A 23,241-nucleotide genomic window follows, 5' to 3' on the forward strand; every position below is an offset into this window, starting at 1 on the left:
AAATAGCGAGTTAGATATTTCGTCAGGCTGAGAATTCAACATATATAAGAACCACATCATAAATGAACAGGTGATGGTCAACAGACCCAACATGACAATAGTGCTTGTATGTGCTTGTGCGTGTTAATATTAAAAAAAAAAACCATTATACATTTACGCCTTTTGTTTCTATTTATTCATGTGTGTGTGTGTGTGTGTGTGTGTGCATTAAAATTATTTGCACATGTGCATGTTAATAATTTAAAAAAAATACTATTGTGTACCCTTATCAGACAAGTAGTCATGTTGAGTATATTGAGTTTTGTATAATCATATCCCCATATCACTTTGATGGTATGTGCTGCTCTCTCACTCAATAATAATAATGATGATAATAATAATAGCAACAACAACAACAACAATAACAACATGAAGCTGGCTAATATCCTTCCATTTATGAAGGAAGACTGGCCTCTCTAAGTTTCTTTAAGCAAAATGGTAGTGCCAAATATACACTTCTTGTCAGTAAGATTAAAATGGAAAAGACACAAAGAAAATGCAACCAGATCTAAATCATTCCACATTGGTTGTCAAACAGGTTACCAAGAACCACGTCTCTCAGTGGACATCTAAGATAAGGTTGAAAAATTGGCATCTGGAAGACTGGCCTCTCTAAGTTTCTTTAAGAAAAATGGTAGTGCCAAATATACACTTCTTGTCAGTAAGATTAAAATGGAAAAGACACAAAGAAAATGCAACCAGATCTAAATCATTCCACATTGGTTGTCAAACAGGTTACCAAGAACCAAGTCTCTCAGTGGACATCTAAGATAAGGTTGAAAAATTGGCATCTGGAAGGAACTCCTCTAAAGATTGACCTGGGGGAATTCAAAACCCAGATCTCAATTCTGACACCTCCAATCAAATCCAAACTAACAGTATCAAAAGAATTAGAAATATATGGACATATATATTTCTAATACAGGCGTAGGAGTGGCTGTGTGGTAAGTAGCTTGCTTACCAACCACATGGATCCGGGTTCAGTCCCACTGTATAGTAACTTGAGCAAGTGTCTTCTACTGTAGCCTCGGGCCAACCAAAGCCTTGTGAGACGGAAACTGAAAGAAGCCCATCGTATATATGTATATGCATATATTTATATGTATGTATGTTTATGTGTGCACGTATATGTTTGTATGTCTGTGTTTGTACCCCAACATCGCTTGACAACTATTGCTGGTGTGTTTGCATCCCTGTAACTTAGTGGTTCGGCAAAAGTGACCGATAGAATAAGTACTAGGATTACAAAGAAAAAGTCCTGGAGTCAATTTGCTTGACTAAAGGCGGTGCTCCAGCATGGCCACAGTCAAATGACTGAAACAAGTAAAAGAGGAAAGAGTATATGAGGAGTATAGACAGGTTGTGACAGCATTGAATAAACTAGAAAGAAACATTACTGGACAATGCTATAACATCTGGAGAGATAACATCAGGGAAAACTTTCAGGAATATATAAACTCAAACAAATTAGCAAACGCACATAGACATCATGCGTAACCATAGACTTACTCCAACTGGAATAAAGTGTATCAAAATTACAGTTAACTCTAATTTAAATAATGACAACAGAAAGAGAAGAGTATGTAGTAAAAATTAATAACAGGAATTTGGAAAGGAATACTACAGAAAACAAACCACAACATAAAGTTGATTAAATGCCAGAGTATGAGGCTCACCAAGAGCAAAATAATACACCAGAACATGTGACCCTTCATGAATTTGAAACCCCAGCACAAGCTACATTTATAGAAGACAGCATCAACTGAAATCAAGATGCTAAAAGTGACATCATACACAAATACAATATCTCACAACATACAGAAATGAATGACAAAACAGCTGCCCAAATTCTAAACAAATAAATCTAACCTGCTTAACAAAACTTTTTGATTACATCCGAAAAGAAATCTTTGCAGTCTAAATGTTACTTAACTGCATTAAATCATTCACAGCTACTAAATAAATAGGCATCAAGCTGAATAAAAATGATCCCCAAAAACGAACACACAAAAACAATCAAAATGAAAAGAATGAATAAACAAAGAAATTGAACTGCTTAGGAGTGAAACTTTGGCCGAGGGGACTAGTCAGTTACTTTGACCCACCTGTACAACTGGTACTATTTCATTGACAATGCTTCCTTTATTTTCTGCAAGAATAACTGTTGAAGGACATTAGATGGACAATATGTACATCAGTAGTGAGGTTAATAATAAATTTTAAGCCATGATTTATGGGTGAGATTGGGTGCATAAATGTGGAAGTAAATTGCATTCCATTTCATTAAATAGTCTGGAATATTGAGAACATGAAGACCAACAGTAGCACAATTAAAATAATAACAACAATAATAAAAATTAACAGATAAATAAATAAATAATACTAGTAGTAGTAGCAGTAATAATAATAATAATAATAATAATAATAATAATAATAATAATAATAATAATAATAGTCACTTTATTATTATTGTTAATATTATTTTATTGTTCTTTTTGTTATTGTTATTATTATTATCAATATTATATTTTTAAGTGGTGATTTGAGTTATTAAAGTTATTCCATCTCACTAATTCAACCAACGACATTCACCAAAAACCTGTCTGTAAACAGAATTTTTGCAATTACGATTTTACTTCTTGGAAGTTTGAAGGAATTGTTTTTATTAATTGCCATTTATTTATGTTTTTTTAATCTTATTTTTGCAGTTTGTTTAACTTAATTTAAACTGAAAATGTTTTAATATTTTAATTTTCAAATTTTGTTTGATTTGTTTGGTTCCATGAAGAATTTAATTTTCATGAACTTTGTGAAAAGCTGGTATTTTTTTTTGTATCGTTCTGCGAATACTTCAGTTTAGTTCCTGTTACATAACTGCTGAGTTGGTTAAAGTAATAATTGATATATTGTGGTTGTTGCTGTTGTTGTTAAGCCATATCATTGACATTGTTGTTGAGGTTACATCAAAACTATTGCTACCAACTCAAGAAATGCAGTGAATTGGCAGAATTATTACAAGTAGAACAAAGTGATTTGTAGTATTTGATTTCAAACTCTACCCAAGCCAACTGTACATTTATTCTTCCAGAAGTCAATAGAATAAAAAGTATTTATTGACAGCCACTTCCTCAAAAATGTATCAGCACCTGCTATTATTATTATTGTATCAGGAAAAATCTCAGCTTTATTTTGGTCAGTATGATGAAGAGTGTCAGCTGTCTACAGCCAGGAGACTAAGGTGATACTTGTTTGCTGATCTTGCTTCAAGAGCCCTGCGGAGGACGCTTGCAGTTCCAAGCATTGATAATTTTTTTAGGCATTCCATCTTGATATTCATTCCAATCTTTTTAAGCCATGTTGCTAGTTGAGTGCTGATACTTCCAAGTGCACCAATCACTATTGGTATCATGTCCATTCTCTTCATTGCCCACAACCTGCATATTTCCCACTTCAATTTGTCATATTTACTCTTACTCTTTATTCTTTTACTTGTTTCAGTCATTTGACTGCAGCCATGCTGGAGCACTGCCTTTAGTCAAGCAAATCGACCCCAGGACTTATTCTTTGTAAGCCTAGTACTTATTCTATCGGTCTCTTTTGCCGAACCGCTAAGTTATGGGGACGTAAACACACTAGCATCAGTTGTCAAGTGATGTTAGGGGGACAAACACAGACACACAAACATATACCCCCACACACACACACACATATATATATATATATATATATATATATATATATATATATATATACATATATACGACAGGCTTCTTTCAGTTTCTGTCTACCAAATCCACTCACAAGGCTTTGGTTGGCCCGAGGCTATAGTAGAAGACACTTGCCCAAGGTGCCACGCAGTTTACTGTTTACTTTTTCTTCTTCTTTCTCTTCAATCTTGTTGTCACCAGGGCATGCTATGTCAATTATCAGACATTTTTTCTTTTTTGTTCACTACAACAATGTCAGGTTTTCAATGGCTAATATAATGGTCACACTGAATCATTGCATCCCTCAGGATTTTGCAATTCTCATTCTCATGAATTCCTTCTGGGATTTGGTCATACTATGTTTTTGATCTTTCTTGGCCATAATTTCCATAGAGCTTCCAATAGACCGTTCTTGCCTCGAGCATTCACTTACAATATGCTACACTGTTATTTCATGTTTTTCCATGGTTTGTTTTGACTCTCTCTTTTTTATTTAGTGCTTTACCAGTGTTTGGGGACACTGGAAGCATTGATATATAAATGTCAAACAGTGAGATTGAGTGCTCAACACTGTGCTGGTGCATAGAGTATATATAAATCTCTGTTGATTCACTAGAAGGGATAAATTACAGAACTCAATATGTAAATGCAGTCTTTAATATATTATAACTGGAAGCCTTCTAATTCTTGTACTTGTTATACATTTCTGACCATTCAGCTGGTAATCTGAGACTGCTTTCCCTTTGAAATATATATTGTTTGAATATATTTTTGAAATATATAAAAGTTATGAAGAAAAATATTATATATATGTTCTCTTTACAAAATAAAAAAGATTACAAATGACATGTACAAAACAATTGATCCAAGCTCACAGGGGAATATATATATATATATATATATATATATATATATATATATATATTTCCTACTCCTCGCCATGGCTATGCATACTTAAGCTAGTAACCTGCCTCATTCTTGATTCCGAATTCCTTTTGCCAAGTCTGTCCGTAAACGAAGTGATCCCAAGATAAGAAATATTTGAACTTTAATTCATCCGTATCTCTATTTATTATTATTATTTATTAATTATTATTATTCTGATCCCCCTAGTCGCCACTCTGTTTACTATTTCAGCCTCGCCTCGTTTTTGCATATTCTGTATAATTCACTAGTTATCGTTATAGATATTTAAGATCTATCTCTCTTACAGGGCTGATTAGAAATTGGCTGCCGATTCTTCGCGGGGTTTCTCTCCCCCTTCTTTTTACATTGTCTGTCTGGACTCCTTCTCTTCCTACTCCTCGCCATGGCTATGCATACTTAAGCTAGTAACCTGCCTCATTCTTGATTCCGAATTCCTTTTGCCAAGTCTGTCCGTAAACGAAGTGATCCCAAGATAAGAAATCTTTGAACTTTAATTCATCCGTATCTCTATTTATTATTATTATTTATTAATTATTATTATTCTGATCCCCCTAGTCGCCACTCTGTTTACTATTTCAGCCTCGCCTCGTTTTTGCATATTCTGTATAATTCACTAGTTATCGTTATAGATATTTAAGATCTATCTCCCTTACAGGGCTGATTAGAAATTGGCTGCCGATTCTTCGCGGCGCGCCCGCCCTACCCACCCCCACCACCACCAATACCGGATATCTCTATTTTGCTCCAACTATACCGGATGTCGTTTCTCCCACCACCATTATAGGTGTCTACTCTTTGAACCCCCCTCTTCAATACGCTATTCACCATGCATTACCCCTCTCTCGATATCCTACGTTCTACTTGCCTAGAACCTGTCCTCTGAACCACCCCTCCCACTGGTGCTCCCCTATATTTCTGCACCCCCCTACCACCATTATAGGTGTCTACTCTTTGAACCCCCCTCTTCAATACGCTATTTCACCATGCATTACCCCTCTCTCGATATCCTACGTTCTACTTGCCTAGAACCTGTCCTCTGAACCACCCCTCCCACTGGTGCTCCCCTATATTTCTGCACCCCCCACCACCATTATAGGTGTCTACTCTTTGAACCCCCCTCTTCAATACGCTATTTCACCATGCATTACCCCTCTCTCGATATCCTACGTTCTACTTGCCTAGAACCTGTCCTCTGAACCACCCCTCCCACTGGTGCTCCCCTATATTTCTGCACCCCCCACCACCACCATTATAGGTGTCTACTCTTTGAACCCCCCTCTTCAATACGCTATTTCACCATGCATTACCCCCTCTCGATATCCTACGTTCTACTTGCCTAGAACCTGTCCTCTGAACCACCCCTCCCACTGGTGCTCCCCTATATTTCTGCACCCCCCACCACCACCATTATAGGTGTCTACTCTTTGAACCCCCCTCTTCAATACGCTATTTCACCATGCATTACCCCTCTCTCGATATCCTACGTTCTACTTGCCTAGAACCTGTCCTCTGAACCACTCCTCCCACTGGTGCTCCCCTATATTTCTGCACCCCCCACCACCATTATAGGTGTCTACTCTTTGAACCCCCCTCTTCAATACGCTATTTCACCATGCATTACCGTCTCTCGATATCCTACGTTCTACTTGCCTAGAACCTGTCCTCTGAACCACCCCTCCCACTGGTGCTCCCCTATATTTCTGCACCCCCCACCACCATTATAGGTGTCTACTCTTTGAACCCCCCTCTTCAATACGCTATTTCACCATGCATTACCCCTCTCTCGATATCCTACGTTCTACTTGCCTAGAACCTGTCCTCTGAACCACCCCTCCCACTGGTGCTCCCCTATATTTCTGCACCCCCCACCACCATTATAGGTGTCTACTCTTTGAACCCCCCTCTTCAATACGCTATTTCACCATGCATTACCCCTCTCTCGATATCCTACGTTCTACTTGCCTAGAACCTGTCCTCTGAACCACCCCTCCCACTGGTGCTCCCCTATATTTCTGCAACCCCCCACCACCATTATAGGTGTCTACTCTTTGAACCCCCCTCTTCAATACGCTATTTCACCATGCATTACCCCTCTCTCGATATCCTACGTTCTACTTGCCTAGTACCTGTCCTCTGAACCACCCCTCCCACTGGTGCTCCCCTATATTTCTGCACCCCCCCCATAAAAAAAGCACCATCCGAACGTGGCCGATGCCAGACCCCTCTGGCACCTGTGCAGGTGGCACGTAAAAAGCACCCACTACACTCGCGGAGTGGTTGGCGTTAGGAAGGGCATCCAGCTGTAGAAACACTGCCAGACTAGACTGGAGCCTGGGGCAGCCCGAGCTCCCCAGACCCCGGTCGAAACCGTCCAACCCGTGCTAGCGCGGAAAACGGACGTTAAACGATGATGATGATGATGATGATGATGATGATATATATATAGGTTCCCCTGTGAGCTGGGATCAATTGTTTTTGTGTTCAGGCCAACTATACCTTTCATGCTTTTGGGGTCAATTAAATAAGTACCAGTTATGCACTGGGGTCAATATGATCAATGTTGAAGACATGAAGCAACAAAATCGGTGGTATATTAAAACTGTAAAAAATTTCTTTATAAAAAGATATTAAACTATGTGAAACAAAGGCATTTCTCTTCCACTTTTTATATATGTTTTCCACATATTTTCACCCTATATGTATATATATATATATATATATATATATATATATATATATATATACAAAGTATGAGGGTTTAGTTCACATGTCATCTAAATAATTAGGTACACTAGGAAAATGGTGTAACAGATTACTGGGGCTCCAAGGTTATAACTAAAACAGTAGTTATGAAGCCATATATATATATATATATATATGTGTGTGTGTGTGTGTGTGTGTGTGTGTGTACATACCTACATACATATATACACATACATATATACATATATACATATATATACACAGATATATATATATATACATACATATATATATACATATTTAGTTGTAATTTACAAAAAAAACAAAAGACGAAGACAAACATATGTATTAATTTAATACTTGGAAGGTGAAAAGTCTTTTTCGTTTTGAGCCTATGCTCTTCAACAGAAAGGAACACGAGAAAATAAACAGAGAGAGAATAAAAAAAGTTTTAGTGGCTAGCAGTCAATCATAGTGGTAGCTGGACAGAGGCGGTTGGACAGGAGAGCTATGAAGAAGGGGAGATAATAAAGTAGTGGTGATCCAAAAATGAAGGTGCGCATGCATGTGTATGTGAGAGTGTGTAAGTGTGTGCATGTAGATAGGGGCTGGTGACTTTGACATGTGGATGTATTGGGATGGAGGGGATAACGATGAAGGGAGAAGGTGGGCAGAAGTGAAGAGAGGAAGTAGGTGTGAGAGGAAAGAGGAGGGGAGGGGAGTTGAGCCGATGTGGCACAAAGCAGCGAAGAGAGAAGATCAATTCCTGTTCACTGCGAAGGCAGGTGTCTGGATGGCCCCTCTGCAAAGACAATCCAAACATGCACATATATATATATTTATATATATATATATTTATTTATATATATTTATATATATATATACACACACATAAATGTATATACAAATATATACATATATTTGTATGTATACACATATATATATATGCATGAATATCTCCACACACCCTATTATCTCTCTCTCTCTGCATATAGATATATATACGCCCATATATATATTCTTGCACAACATCCATTTTTCTTATGTTTAAAATTCAAAATGTTGAAACATTTTTAGATATTTGTATATTACTGAAATAATCATTTTCATGTTTTAAAAAATGATTGACGAATTCTTTTGTTTGAAAAAATATATTTTAAATTCTATGTAATGCATGTTTTTGTTTTCAAATTTAATGGTCATAGAAAACAATATTCACTTTATTTTTCACTGTTCTTTTTTAAGGGGAGACCCGTTATTTGGCTTGCTTAGCTCCATACTGTGGTGAAATTTCCATGGATACCTCCATCAATCCTATTTTACCATCTTCTTTAATTGTTCAAGATGAATATATATTTGTACAGGTGAGTCAGCTTTTTCATTTCTTTCAATTTTCTATGTGTTTATGCACACAAGTGTAGTTGTGTGTACAAATATGTATGTATGTGTCTATGTGTGTATGTATACAAATGTGTGCATATATATGTGTATTTGTGTTGTGTGTATGTATGTATATAGATGTGCATGGATGTGTGTGCATATATATATACATAGAGAGAGAGGGGAGAGGGAGAGAGGGGGACAGACAACAGAGGTGTGTTTCTATATGTGTATGTATATCAATGCATGAGTGCATATATACACAGGTGTCAGTACTTGTATATAACTGTGTGTGGTTTTCTTGTATAATTCACACACCTATCTGTGTGTGTATGTGTATTTAAATATGTATGTGCATAAGCATATGTGTGTGTGTGCGTTTTCTAGATGTTAAAGGCTCATTCATCATCAAGGACACTATTTCATAAGAAATCCAGAACTTTGGACGGAATTACTGTGTTTTGAAATTTGTTCCCCACCACCCTTTATTATGAGCCTATGTGTCTTTTTACTTTACTTTCCTCTCACTTTCATACAAATCAACCACAATAAGAACAACATTGAGGAAAGAGAATGCTTCAACACAGTGTTTGATCAGTTAGAAAAAGCAGCCAAATCTGCCTTGACTTGCACCTTGCTGTCTTAAAAAGGAAAAATACATTAGATATTATAAAACTATATTGTATAACAGTCCTTCATACAACATGGTCTTATGTCTGAAATTTAGAACAACTTTGATCATGTGCTTCTTTATGAAACAACAACAAAACATATTGGAACAATAATCAAATAAATCTGGTATTAAAAATTTTCTGCTTTGTGACTTTTACTCGGTCTATTTTTTATTTTTAATCCTTTAGCATTTAAACCGACCATATCCAGTCAAAATATACTACGTATTTTATGTTCCAACCAGCTAGATCTTGCTTCTCACACCTACCCTACAATGTCATTCTAAAACTAAGCAATCACATTACTGAAATTTCAAAGCTAAAAGACTATGCATTGTTAATTCAAAACAATGTGAATAAATAAGCATTACATTTGATTAGAGTAATCTGAATGCTAAAGGGTTAATGTTCACTTGGCAAATATTCCATATTTTACAATAAAATCTTTTATTTACTGCACCTTGCAACCATTTTTTCCATGAGTGCAGCACTGGAATGGTTTAATAAGAAACGGTTGATTTCTTTTAGCTGAATGGGCTTTCTATCACAAACCTCCTGACTGAAGTAAGATTGGAAGTTGTTGTTTTATCACTCAAGCAAACTAGAGCAAACAAATTTGAAACACAACACATGCCAATAAAGATACAGTTCCACTGCAACTTAACTGAGAAAAAGGCTGTTTGTCTGTAGATTCTGGCCTCAAGGTTTTAAATGTAATTTTTTTCTCTCGCCTATATAGATCAATCATTCTGGCTGTCATTACCAGATGCTCATTGTTCAATTGGTTTTTGGTTGAACTTAGTGGTTGTGGTGCATACTCTCTCTTCCTTTCTTCTCTCTGGAGATACTTATAGAAAAATCAGAATTTAATGAATTCAAAGAAAAGAATCCATCAGCCCATGAGAGCAGAACAGAGAAGACTTGACAGGAACTGGTCAAGGGGTGAGAGTGGCAGTAGCATCAGCAACAATAGAAGAATTAGCAGCAGAAATAGGAACAAACAGAGTAAATCTTTTAAATGTGACTAAAGAACAAAAATTATTAATCAAATAAGAGTAAAAATAGACAAGAGACAGTAAATGCTTAAAAGAGTAAAAAGTACTAAAATATAACAATAATAATCCTTTCTACTGTAGGCACAAAGCTTAAAATTTGTGGGAGGGGACTATCAATTACATTGATTCCAATATTCAACTAGTACTTAATTTATCGACCCTGAAAGGCTAAGTTGACCTTGGCAGAATTTGAACTCAGAACATAGTGACAGGCAAAATACCATTAAGCATTTTGTCGAATGAGCTAACAATTCTGCCAGCTCACCACCTTGATGATGATGATGCTAGTCCTTTCCTTATAGGCACGAAGCCTGACATTTTGAGGAAGGGGGCTAGTTGATTACATCAACTCCAATGTTTGACTGGTACTTATATCATTGACCCCAAAAAAGATGAAAGGCAAAGTTGACCTCAGCATCTCCCTTAGAGGCTGACAATATATGCATCCCTGATCGAGAGCATCATAGCCATGTGTTGAGAGGGCATCTTTAAGGGTTTGAATAATTCACCTCTGGAAACATAGGCGTTTTGTTCATCATACTTAAACAGCCCTTATTCAGGGAACTTTTGAGCAGGATGGGCTACTAGACCTCAAAAAAATCTTAACTGGGCCCCCACCTATTAGGTCATACACTGTTTATCTTGATATGAGATCATCATGTCATGCACATGGTTGTGATGTGTATGCCTAATGTACACTTATCAAACAAGTAGTCATGGTGGGCATGCTGGGCTTCATATATTTATACCACAGAGTCATTTTGATGATTTGCACTGCTCTCTCACTCAGTAATAATAACAGTCAAAAGCTTTCTTGCTAACCCCTGGTACTGGTCCCTTCCCTTTCTTCTGTTCTTTCAATACTCACACTCCAATAAGTGGTTACTCTGTGACTCTCTCCATTTCTTAAGCCTGTTTCTCTCATACTTCATTCTCTCTCATCACCTTATCTAAAATCATTACTCTCTCTCTCTCTCTCTCATCACCTTATCTAAAATCATTACTCTCTCTCTCTCTCTCTCTCTATCTATCTATCTATCTCCCATTTTCTTCCAGTTATAGCTTGAGGTTCTTTAGTCTTGCAAGTTGTAGGGTGCAACAAAAAAAAAACAAGTCACCCAGTATACTGTAAAGAGGTTGATGTAGAAAGGGCATCCAATCACAGAAGCCATGCCAAAACGGATATTGGAACATGACATAGGCCTCTGTCTCATTGAATCCTGTCAAATCATTCAATCCATGCCTGCATGGAAAGCAACACATTTGGAATGGTGGTGATGATGATGATGTTAGTGTGTCCATGAAAGGAAACAATTATTCAAATTATTGAACTTGAAGATTCCATTAATGCATCATTTGATACTTAAATGTAGACTCAGTTGGAAATAGGTAATATAATTCCATTTAGTGTCAACACATACACACACACACACAGATATACTCAGATGCATGCACACACATACGCACACATAAACACATTCACAAACATACATAGACACACAGTAGCACTTACTTACACCCCGACCATTTCCATTACATTCCAAAACCTAAAAACTGGACTGACAAATGTGTTCATCTTAATGTAAACTGGTGAATGTCACCTTTCTGTTATGGAATCACACTTTCAAAGAGTACACTTAATACGGTTTAACATTCAACCAACTACTTTAGTTAGAAGTTGCCAGAACAAGACAAATGTGCCACGAAACGGTTGCTGTAATATATTACATGATAGCTTCTCAGCCTTGCATCACAGTTTCAGCTATAAACATCACTTTTCAACATCTAATTTCCTTCAAAACAAACAAAAATGAAAGAAAGAAAAAGCACACACATATCCTGCTGTTCTGCATAATAATAAAAAAAATGTGCTCCAAGACCAGAACACATCATAACTACAAAACAGATTAAAAGTCTGTCAGAAATATCCTAAAAGCAAAGACATCATGCATTAATGCTAATGATTAACTTGGTCATTATATATTATCGCAACATTGAACTAGAACAAACTAAAGGTATACACTAACACAAATGAGGAATAAAGCACCAAACAGTGACAGAAAATTGCAAAGGCAATCTCCATAAATCTATAAATCATCTTTTAACTTGAATCTGGTTTTCAATGTGTAAAATCTGTAGGTTATTGGTTTTGGCTTGTGTTTGTTTCCTTTTTGTGCTTGTGTTTTATTACATTTTTTTTATCACAATTCAAAAACATTAAAAATTTGATGTGTCAACCCTCTCAATCGACCAATATATGTATGCATGTGTATTTGTGGGTGTGTGCACACCCACCAACCCTATATATATATATACACATACATAGACACACACACATACATATGTGTATATGTATGTGTGTTTATAATCTCTTATGAAATGCACAGAGTTTCTTTTCCAGATCTTTTGTGAGATACACTCACACTGCACTTAGTCTTTTCCTTCTTTTTTTTCTTCTGGTAGAATTTTTCAGTGTCACTGTTTCTGTGGAAGTTTGTAGTTGATGTCAGGATCTTATGGGTTTCAATATCTATGGATTGAGAATCTTCTTTAGACCAGGAAAGTATTCCAAATGTTAATGCAGGTTCTGCAGATGTATTGTGAAATATTGTCTTGTAAGAGCAAAGGTCTGCTTGTCATATTGTTTTAAGTCTGCTATTATATTCTTTGATTAGTCTATTCTTGTTCACAGTGTCTTTTGTATAACACATTTCCATTAAGACCTAGGTATACATAGCATACATTGTGTAGAAGAGGAGAGATAGAGAGATAATTGATGCAGAGATTTTAGGTTTGGGCAAACTCCATCCCTATATCAACAGAAAATGTTATGATTGAATCAAGCTGTTTTTCAGTATCGTAAATATTTCTGGCATAGATTGTTAGATTGTCCACAAAGAAACTATGGGCAATCTTGTTTTCCCTTGTTGTTGTAGACCCTAAAATATTGCCAGTGCATTTTTTAAATAAGAAATTTTAGTGGATTAAGGACGAAACTAACCAGAAGCATAGCAGTCTATTAAATATTCATGACATCTGAGACAGATTGTGGATCAGGTTTCCATGAGCCTTTCAATAGAAGCAGCAAAGTCAGCAGATATTTTTGCCAGCTGTAGTGATCTCAGTTGCCATGAATGAGGGATGGAATCAAGTGAATGCCTTTCTGTAATCAAGCCATAATATCACAAGGTTTCTGTATTGTTTTCTTACTTCAGACATCGTAATTTTATTTACCAAAAGTTCAGCACAACCCTGTACTGCTTTCTTTCCACTTACCTACTTGTCAGTGACTATGTAGTTAGACTCACAATGGTCTTGGAGAAATTTGTTCAAGTGGATTGAGTCCAGTTTGTACATTATGTAAAAGCCAGCAATGGGCCTATATTCCTCTGACAAAACAGTGTTTTTGTTCTTGATCTCAAGGTTTGATTGTGATATAGCAAGCCCGTTCCTTATGTCAATCTGACCTCCCATAGACTTTTGAAGTATTTGTATAAGTGATTTTCTATAAAAAGTCAATGTGTTGTGTTTGTAGCCAACTATCAGGTCTCTTTATATAGCTTTCCCATTGCATTTATGAAAGTTTCAGTGTCAATCATTATAAGTTTTACTGTTATTGTTGGTACAGTATTCTCAATATATTATTTAGTCATATTGTATTCCAATTAAAACCCTTAATTCTATTCTGGATCTAAGACTAGAGCTTCCTGTGAAGCTCTTTTTACTGAAATATCTTCCCTTTTATCCTCCTGTATATAGTTTGTTGATCAAAAGAAAACTTGTGAGTTATCCTGGCTTATTCATTAAACTGGTAGTGGAGTTTTTCACTAAGTCTTGAGTTTGTGTTTCTGGGTATAATTTTCCTTTCAGATTAAGAGAAGGATCTCTATTTGATTTTACTTTTCTTAGTTGGTGTTGTTGGAGTGTTGTTAAATCTATCATTCACTTTACATTTTACAAAGGCATTTGAGATAGGTGCAGACGTGGCTTTATGGAAGAGAGATTTGCTTTTATGGGTTCAGTCCCACTGCATGGCACCTTGGGCAAGTGTTCTGCTAGTATAGCCTTCAACAGTTAAAGCCTTGTGAAAGAATCGCATTGTGTGTGTGTGTGTGTGTTTGTTGACAGTGCATCTTAATTGTAAATGAGTGTCACTGTTATAGAAGCAGTGTCATTCATTTCCAGTATTCTACAAAAAATATCTAGCCATTGAGAAATATTACCTTGCTTGGAAACAGGTAAGAATTGGCTTCAGGAAGGGCAATCAGACGTAGAAAATTTAATTCAATACATTTTGTCCAACTCATGTAAAAATGGAAAAGTGGGCATTAAAACGATTTAACTGCTGTATTTGGTGATGTAAATTTTTTATGCTTCCTTCTAGAGTTGTTATTTACCTGAGTTGCTTATAATGGTTTGTTTTATTGCTGTGTACTTTGCAAATATCTCCCAAGTATTCTTTTGGAGCAGCCATATAGAGACAGTTATTGATATTCCAGTACAAGTTGCCACATTTTTATATCATTTACAGTGATATCATCAATAACTTTTATTATGGGTTGGGTTGGCCTTCTCCCCACTCTCATTCCCTAAAACATCTGTTAATTAATGATAGCTTAGGGAAGGTGAAAACATTGTTTCCATATTGTGCTTCTAAAATATTTTTCAGCTGTGTTCATTCTATAGTTACCTTTGTTGGGTCAGTATGTAGAGATCTGATCTAGCAGAGTTATGTGATGGTGATGCAAATAGTGTCAGTTTGTTTGCATCCTTGTTAGTTTCTATGCCAGTTTTTGACTAGTTTTCAGTATAGAAAGCAAGATGACTAGCATCACAGGAATTAGAATATCAATCGATATCTCTCACAGATATTGTTTTGATGTAGAAAGATGCCTGTTGACACAACGGTTAAGGTATGATGTGACTTAAGTTTGAGTGAGATTGTTCCCAGTATTTTTTAACTACTTCAAGTAGCTGATTGTGAGATCTTCTTGGGCTTTTTCATAGCATCAGAGAACCTCCTGATTTTATTACAAAGACCAAAGTGAAATGAGAAAGGTGCTTGCATTTTTTGAAGATTGTTCACAGATGTGGTAGTAATGTTGCTGTCCACACATCAATGCACATACTCCAAAGCACACACACCTACACATACACACACATCCACATATACACCAACACACTAACAATCATACACACACCAACACACTAACAATCACACACACACTAACATACACCAGCACCCATCAACACATACAAACACACACACACTCACACATACACCGAGACACTCATACACATACACATCAGTGTGTACACATTAACTTTTACAAACAGATTTTGTATTCACTGATAAGAAAATAAAATGTAAACAACTCAGTATTATTTCTCACATCACCCTCTCCTTCTCCATCTCTTCCTTTACTTCATCTCTTTCTCATTCCAGCATCTCTCTCTCCCTCTCTCTCTCTCTCTCTCTCCTTACCTCTACTACTATCTCTACTACTCTCTCACATTTTTCTCTTTTTGTCTTTCTCCCTCTCTCTCCTTCCTTCAGTTTATATTTAAAAAAAACATTCATTTCAGTAAAGCTAATGTTCACACACACACACACACACACACACACACACACACACACACACACACACACACACACACACAAACACACACACAAACACACAAACAAACACACATGTATAAAAGAATGCTATGAAAGTTAGCTACAGTTGTACTAAAAGTATTGAGAATTTGATTTCTGGCTTCAGCAAAAGTAGCAACAGAAACTATAACATAATAGTTTTGTATCAGTTAACCAGCACTAGTGTAACTGTGACAACATTTGCTCATGTCTTTATACTGATAAATGTCTCAGCTTGAAATTCATATACTTGTCCAAAGTGAAGCTTTAAAGCAAAAGAGCATACTTATTTAGCTGAACAGAACATACCTTCAAGAGCAGACATACACAGCATGTATATTCTTTTAGTCACAGTGACAAGAAACACCATTTCCCTCCTACAAAACAATATGGTGACTAAAAGACAAATAAATGTACTACAAATTTAAAATAACAATTGTAGAATCTACCCAATTATATTCTGGAGGATCTGGATAGTGCTGCCTATGTAACAGGCAAATAATCTTCATCTTGATGTTTCCTATCAATTTTTTTTTGTTTTTTATTTTCTCTTAGTGTCTAATACTACAGCAACAATGGCAATTTCTTCTTGCAACCAACTGCTGCCATATGTGCCACACAACCTCAATATTAATATATTTCATATTTATTCCTCTTATTTTGTCCTTACTGTACCTCCTTCCTTTACTTTATGTATGGGAACAAAGATATAAGACAAATCTTTTTAAGAGGTGCTACTTGAAAATAATTTACAGATGAAAAATATATAAACCAATGAAGAGCACTGAAGCCACATGCAATACAGTAATACAAATACATACCTACTGAATAAATCTTATAATGCAGAAGTCAAAATTTCTAAGGCAGAGGTCATCTCAACAGAATCTGAACTACAATAAAGGACACACACATAACATAGACATGACAGAAGAAAAATATAAGCAAATATTTTATTGTTGAATATCTTCCATTATACAGATAAAAAATTTAAGCCCTACAAGAAAGGAAACAAAATGTGTTATCTGTGCACAGCAGAGAAGAGGAAAATCCTCAGAATCCTACATAATCAAAACCTCTACCTTATTTTTTGGTATACAAGTTGATGTACTAGATAGTGTAAACATACAGCATAAACATTCAAATGCCATCACTGTCTTTCCAAATCCCACTACATTTCACGTGAAATTTTTAGGCCTCCAAAGTTGTCTTGGTGTAAAAGTTGACCTACCTTTTAGGCTGTATAATTTGATCTGAAAAATTTGACTAATATGCTAGAAAATGCAGTATTGATACATAAAATCAAGAGAATTTCAGTAAAGTGAGATGCTTTAAAATGCCTTTGTTATTAAACTAGGAAAAACTACCATCACTGAACAGAAATCACAAAAATACACTGGGATTTGAAATTACATCAATTTAGGATTTCTTTATTTTTCTGTTGTTATCTCGTCCTCTTCTATCTTTTCTCTTTCTCATATTTCTTTACATCGTTTTTTTCTTCCTGCACTTACCTCCCCCTTTCCTTATGACTATTATGTTCATTCACATTGATGATGTATACTCCTGAATTTTATGTAACACACTTGCACACTTGTCTTTCCTCAATTTTCAGCATGAATGTATGTAATTTTCCAGCATTTCCAAAGTGGTCAAAGAGAATAACTCACATCTACTATCTAAAAGTTGTTCATCTTAAAAGAAGTATAAGTGTTTATACACATTTTTTCCACATCTCTAAATACATGAAAATGTACGATCTGAATGAATGCTTAGTTTGAAATTTTAACAGCTTTTCTATTTTACTCACATTGCTTTAATAGTTACATTATTCTAAATGTTTGTATCAAGTGGTACATGTGTGTATACATACAAACACATGCACATGTGTATTGAAAAGGAGTGGATAGGTATCCCATATGGTGTACTTAGTGGAAGCTATGGACACAAGCACTTAAGGTGGAAATACAGATGGATTGAGACAGATAAGACTGATTTTATGTGGTTGATGTACAAGAAAAGTTAGCTGTTACAGCACATGTAAAACAAATTCCTTCAAATGCTTAGAGAATTTTGTAGAAGTACTGAATAGCTTTTGTTGTCTAGGTGACCTTAATTAGCAGTGGCACTAGATTAACCAAAAGCATGGTTACCAAAGGGGAAAAATCTAAGGGGTTACCACCTCTGCTGGTAACAAATGTTTTCTTCTGGGATACAAGTTCATCCCCTATAACTGCAATGAAGATGCTGTGAACATCCCCCAGAAAAACTTTGTTGCCAAAATGAATAAGTGTAGAAGCATTTTTGGACTGATTTGAAACATTACTTTTTCATTATTGGATTTATCCAATTTAATTGATATTCAAATATAATAATAATAATAATAATTTTGGACTTGGGTTTGCACCCCCTAAGCAAATTTCTTTCCTACACAGGATTGTTTTGTGACAGCAAAACATGGGTGTTGATTATGGAACATGCATGAAGACTGGACAGAAATGAGGTATACATGCTAAGATGGATGTGTTATGATAGCAAAGTACAAATGAGCCAAGAGAAAAACTGCATATAAGAGAAATCAAATGCTGTGTTTAAGGGAGAAGTTTGGGCAGATGATGTGCATGGCAGATGTCACTTGAGTGAGGATGATCTAGTAATGTCTCTCATTCTTTCTCTTTTACATTACCTTTTCTTCTCTCACACACTCTCTTTTTGAATGATTTCTTATATCACCCTTGTCCTAATAATGTTGAATTTGTTTTTGTTATCTACATTCCAATGATTGAGCTTTGTATCTTTGTTAGAAACTATCTCCTTCCTCAGAGAAAGAATTTAAATAATTAAAAAATAGAAGAGAACATAGATAGACAGAGAAACACACAATCACACAAGCATGTGCATGCACACGTGTGTGTGTGTGTGTGTCTGTGTGTGTGTGTGTATGGTGAGGGAACTTCATCAATAATGTCTAGCTCTTTTGTGAGATTTGTAAATCAAAGCTACTTGCTTGGGTCTGATTGACTATAGGTGTTATACAATGCTGAGGAAACTGATGATAGTTCTGGTGTTGTGAATTTAATTCTAACCTTTTCTCTTTTTCTTCTTGTTGTATCATCTAATTTGACTTAGCCATATTTAATCCTTTCTTAATGATTCTCCAGCATTATTTGCAACCAGTTTTCATCTTCTTCTATACAGACACAATCAGGCCACTTACTTCACTGAAATTTTTTTTGATAATATATTTATAATGGAGTTTCTGGCAGCCTTCTTCAGTGGTTTCTGCATTTCAGCCCACTGTAGAGTACAACCTTTTGGGATCATACTGTTCTCCATATGGACCACACATCCCACTCAGTGCCAGTATCATTCCGTTAGGATAGACTTAATATTAGGCATATTTGCACACTACACGATTTCCTTGTGGGAGATTTGATTTCACCAAGAAATGTTCATTATAGATCATAGCCAGTGCCACTGTCAGATAAGTAGCATTCTTAAATGCTAACAATGTATTATGTAGATCTCTGGACACTGGATAGAAGTACTGCTCAGTAAACTTTGTATTTTGTTGAAAGTTTTAAGCCACATTTTGCCCACAACGAAACATTGAACATCTCAAACATGATCACAGATGACTGCATGTAATGCATCTTGGTTATTATTGTCAGAGGCGAGCTGGCAGAAATGTTAGCACGCCGGATGAAATGCTTAGCGGTATTTTGTCTGCGTTATGTTCTGAGTTCAAATTCCACCAAGGTCAACTTTACCATTCATCCTTTCGAGGTCAATAAATTAAGTACCAGTTACACACTGGAGTCGATATAATCGACTTAATCCGTTTGTCTGTGTTTAGCCCCTTGTGGGTAGTAAAGAAATAGGTTATTATTGTCAGAAATTATGCTATCTAAATACTTAGACATTTTTACCTTACTTAGAGGCTGGTTTACTATCCTAATACTCAGAGGTTCATGTTCCAACATGCCAGGTTTAGGTTGATACAAGATTTCAGTCTTTTTAATATTTATTGACAAACCAAAAATTGATGTTGTACATTCAAAATAGTGTGTAATTTTATGGATATCATCTAGAAAATAAGCCACTAGGGTCGAGTCATCGGTGAAAAGACGTTTACAAATACACATATCACAGCACTTCCTGGTGATGCTTAGTCTATAATGTGCAACACTTTACAGTCCATTCTTATGCAGATATACACATCACCTATTTTCAAGTACAGCACCCAGAAGTAGTGCAGATGGTGGTGTGATTGAAAAAGGTACCAATCTATGACTCCAAAGAAAGAGATCATGACAGATATGTCATGAAATTGCTTGGCAGTCTCCCAATATTTTGCAAGCAGGGTCCATAAGTTCACTCTACCCACATTCTCAAAAGCATTCATAAAGTCAATGAATATGATAAATGAAATACATTGTGTTATAGAATTCTCTTGGAATTGATGTAAGAGTAAAAATCATATCTTGAATGCATCTTCACATATAAACTCCACACTGACTTTCAGAGTGAATTCATTCAATTATTATTATTTTTTTTTATCAAACTAGTCTGTATGCATGTGTTTCAGAAAGCTGAGTGAGGCAGTGACTGTTTTGTAGGTTGTCTAAAGCAAGTGTGCTTGATATGTGTGTGTGTATTATATGTATTGGGTCATCCTATAAATAATGCAATTCTTTTATATTTCTTTTATTTTTCAAAATTAAGATAAACAAAGTTCTTTTTTAATATTAAAATATACTCTCCCTCATTTTCTACAATGCTCTTCCATCTATCTGGTAGACTTTCAAGGCCCCTCTTCCAAAATTCCCTTGGCCATGATGAAAAATACTCCTCCAGTACTATTCTGACCCTGTCTACAGAATTCATATTTTTTCCATCCAAATGGAGACTGCAGAGTAAATGATTACCAGATGGGGCAATGTCCAGCAAATATGATGGGTGGGGCATCGTCTCCTATTCAAACTGCTCCAGCCTTTGGAATGTCAACCTCACTGTATGTAGCCGAACATTATCCTGATAGAAGAACACCTTTTGTCTTGAAACAAAGATGGTCATTTTCCTTCTAAACTTAAACTATTCAAGCTGCTCACAGTTGATCTTTGTTATCGTTTGATTTAGGTTTAAAAGTTCAAAGTCGACTAAACCTTTCTTATCCCATCAAATAGATAACAAAATCTTACATGTGTGAAGACTGTCTTTAGCCTGGGGTGCCGGTGTTTCTCCTTTCCCTACCCACTGTCTTTAGTGCTTGATATTTCTATAAAGGACCCATTTCCCGACACCAGTCACTATTCGGTCCAAGGTTCATCTGTGAGATGTAACAGCAAAGAAGAACACACATTCACTCTCTGCATGCAATTAGGCTTGGTAAGTTTGGGAAGAACCAATTGACTCAATTTGCTGACTTTTCCAATGGCATGCAGGTGTCGATGAATGACCAAATCCAAGCTTCTCTGCTAGTTCCTCAATAGTTATGATGGGATTTTGTTCACCAGGGTTTGCAGGACATCCTCATCAAGCTCTATAGATCATCCAGGACAAGGCTTGTCTTCTAGGCTGTTGTTTCTGGCTCAGAACCGTTTACACTGGCTTACGCTTATTGTCCGATCCCCATATACTGCATTAATATTCCTTGCACTTTCCATTGCATTGTTGCCTTTATTGAAACTCATAAAGCAAAATATGCCAAACATGCTCTTTTGTCACTTCCATTATAGCTTTGAAAAAATAACTGTTAAAATTGAACTGCATTCTTCAAAACTTTCACTAAGAGTAAGGACAAGGTAAGATTACTACCTGCTCTTATAGCAAGTTGATGCAAGTAGTTTATCCTGTCTCCTTCCAACTTTTAGTTCATGCAATTGAAAAAACTGCATTATTTATGGGATGATCCAATATATAAATGTATGTGCATTTATGTGTGTATATATACATACTTACATACATACATACATATATATATGTATATATATATATATATATATGTACGTGTATGTATATATATATATATACATACATACACACACACACACATATATATATATACATACACACACACACACATATATATATATATATATATATATATATATATATATATATATATACACATATACATTCATATATATATATATATATATATATGGAAATACACATACATAGACATACATATAAATAAATACGTGTCTGTGTGTGTATATGCACACACTCAAAATTTACTAGTCTTAAGTGAACAATAATAGAGATAATAGTGTCACACTGGAGGATTGTCCACAACATTCTCTTGAATCTGTTGATCGCTACTGTCTGGTTTCTTTCTGAAGATAAATCATCATAGTTCCCACAAGAGGTATCTTTTACTTCACTGCCATTAGCAGAATATATGATCAACAAGAATTGCAAGTTCTAATACCAGCTCACAACCTAGAGGTATACATCAATAATGAACATTTCAAAGTTCTTTTCATCTTCTGCATCAATAAAGAAAAACCCAAATGTATTTGGAGCCGACATAAAAAAAAAAATCACAGTATAAATAACAACAAGCTAACAGGGAATGGGGGAAGATGTTGACATTCGTTGTAAAATCTGCTATATTTTATGATTGCTATTTTATGAAGTGAGTTGGCAAATGTTAAAGTTTATATCACTTGATGGAGCATTGCTGAGAAACTGTTTTGGTTGCAGCTGCTCCTGGTCTGTTGGTGAATACAGAAAATTATAAAACAGACATGATTAAGTGCATAAACTGTGTTATGAGATAACTTTCTCGATACTACCTACCTTAAAAGCCATGACAGTGTTGTTTGAATGTCTGGTGTATAAAAAGGGAAAAGCTGAAACTGTGACACTTCAAATCAGGATGATATATATTACATGTAAAGCTGAGAAATTCCCAGTTGATCCAAAATAACATTGCAATCTTTTCCATCAATATGAGTAACAATAGTATAAAAAAGAATGTTACTTTCTCCAAAGTAAGGAAAACTATTGAAAATTTTTGACACTTTCCATGATTAAAGCTGTGATCAGTTTTCCTATTCAACAATCAGTTTTTCTACTTGCATTTGACAAAATTGGTTGTTGGAATACACTTAACTGCG

General features: G+C 35.6%; 1 protein-coding gene across 1 annotated transcript in view; it reads left to right on the top strand.

Annotated features, from left to right (window-relative positions):
- The window catches only part of LOC115219083 (VPS10 domain-containing receptor SorCS3-like), a 722,157-nt gene that overhangs the window by 509,526 nt on the left and 189,390 nt on the right, over positions 1–23,241 (top strand). Inside the window, exon 7 of the mRNA XM_029789149.2 lies at positions 8,622–8,740. Coding sequence (XP_029645009.1) covers positions 8,622–8,740 — 119 coding nt within the window. The remainder of the gene's footprint in view (positions 1–8,621; positions 8,741–23,241) is intronic.

Source organism: Octopus sinensis, linkage group LG14 (assembly GCF_006345805.1).
Source record: "Octopus sinensis linkage group LG14, ASM634580v1, whole genome shotgun sequence".
Lineage (NCBI taxonomy): Eukaryota > Metazoa > Mollusca > Cephalopoda > Octopoda > Octopodidae > Octopus > Octopus sinensis.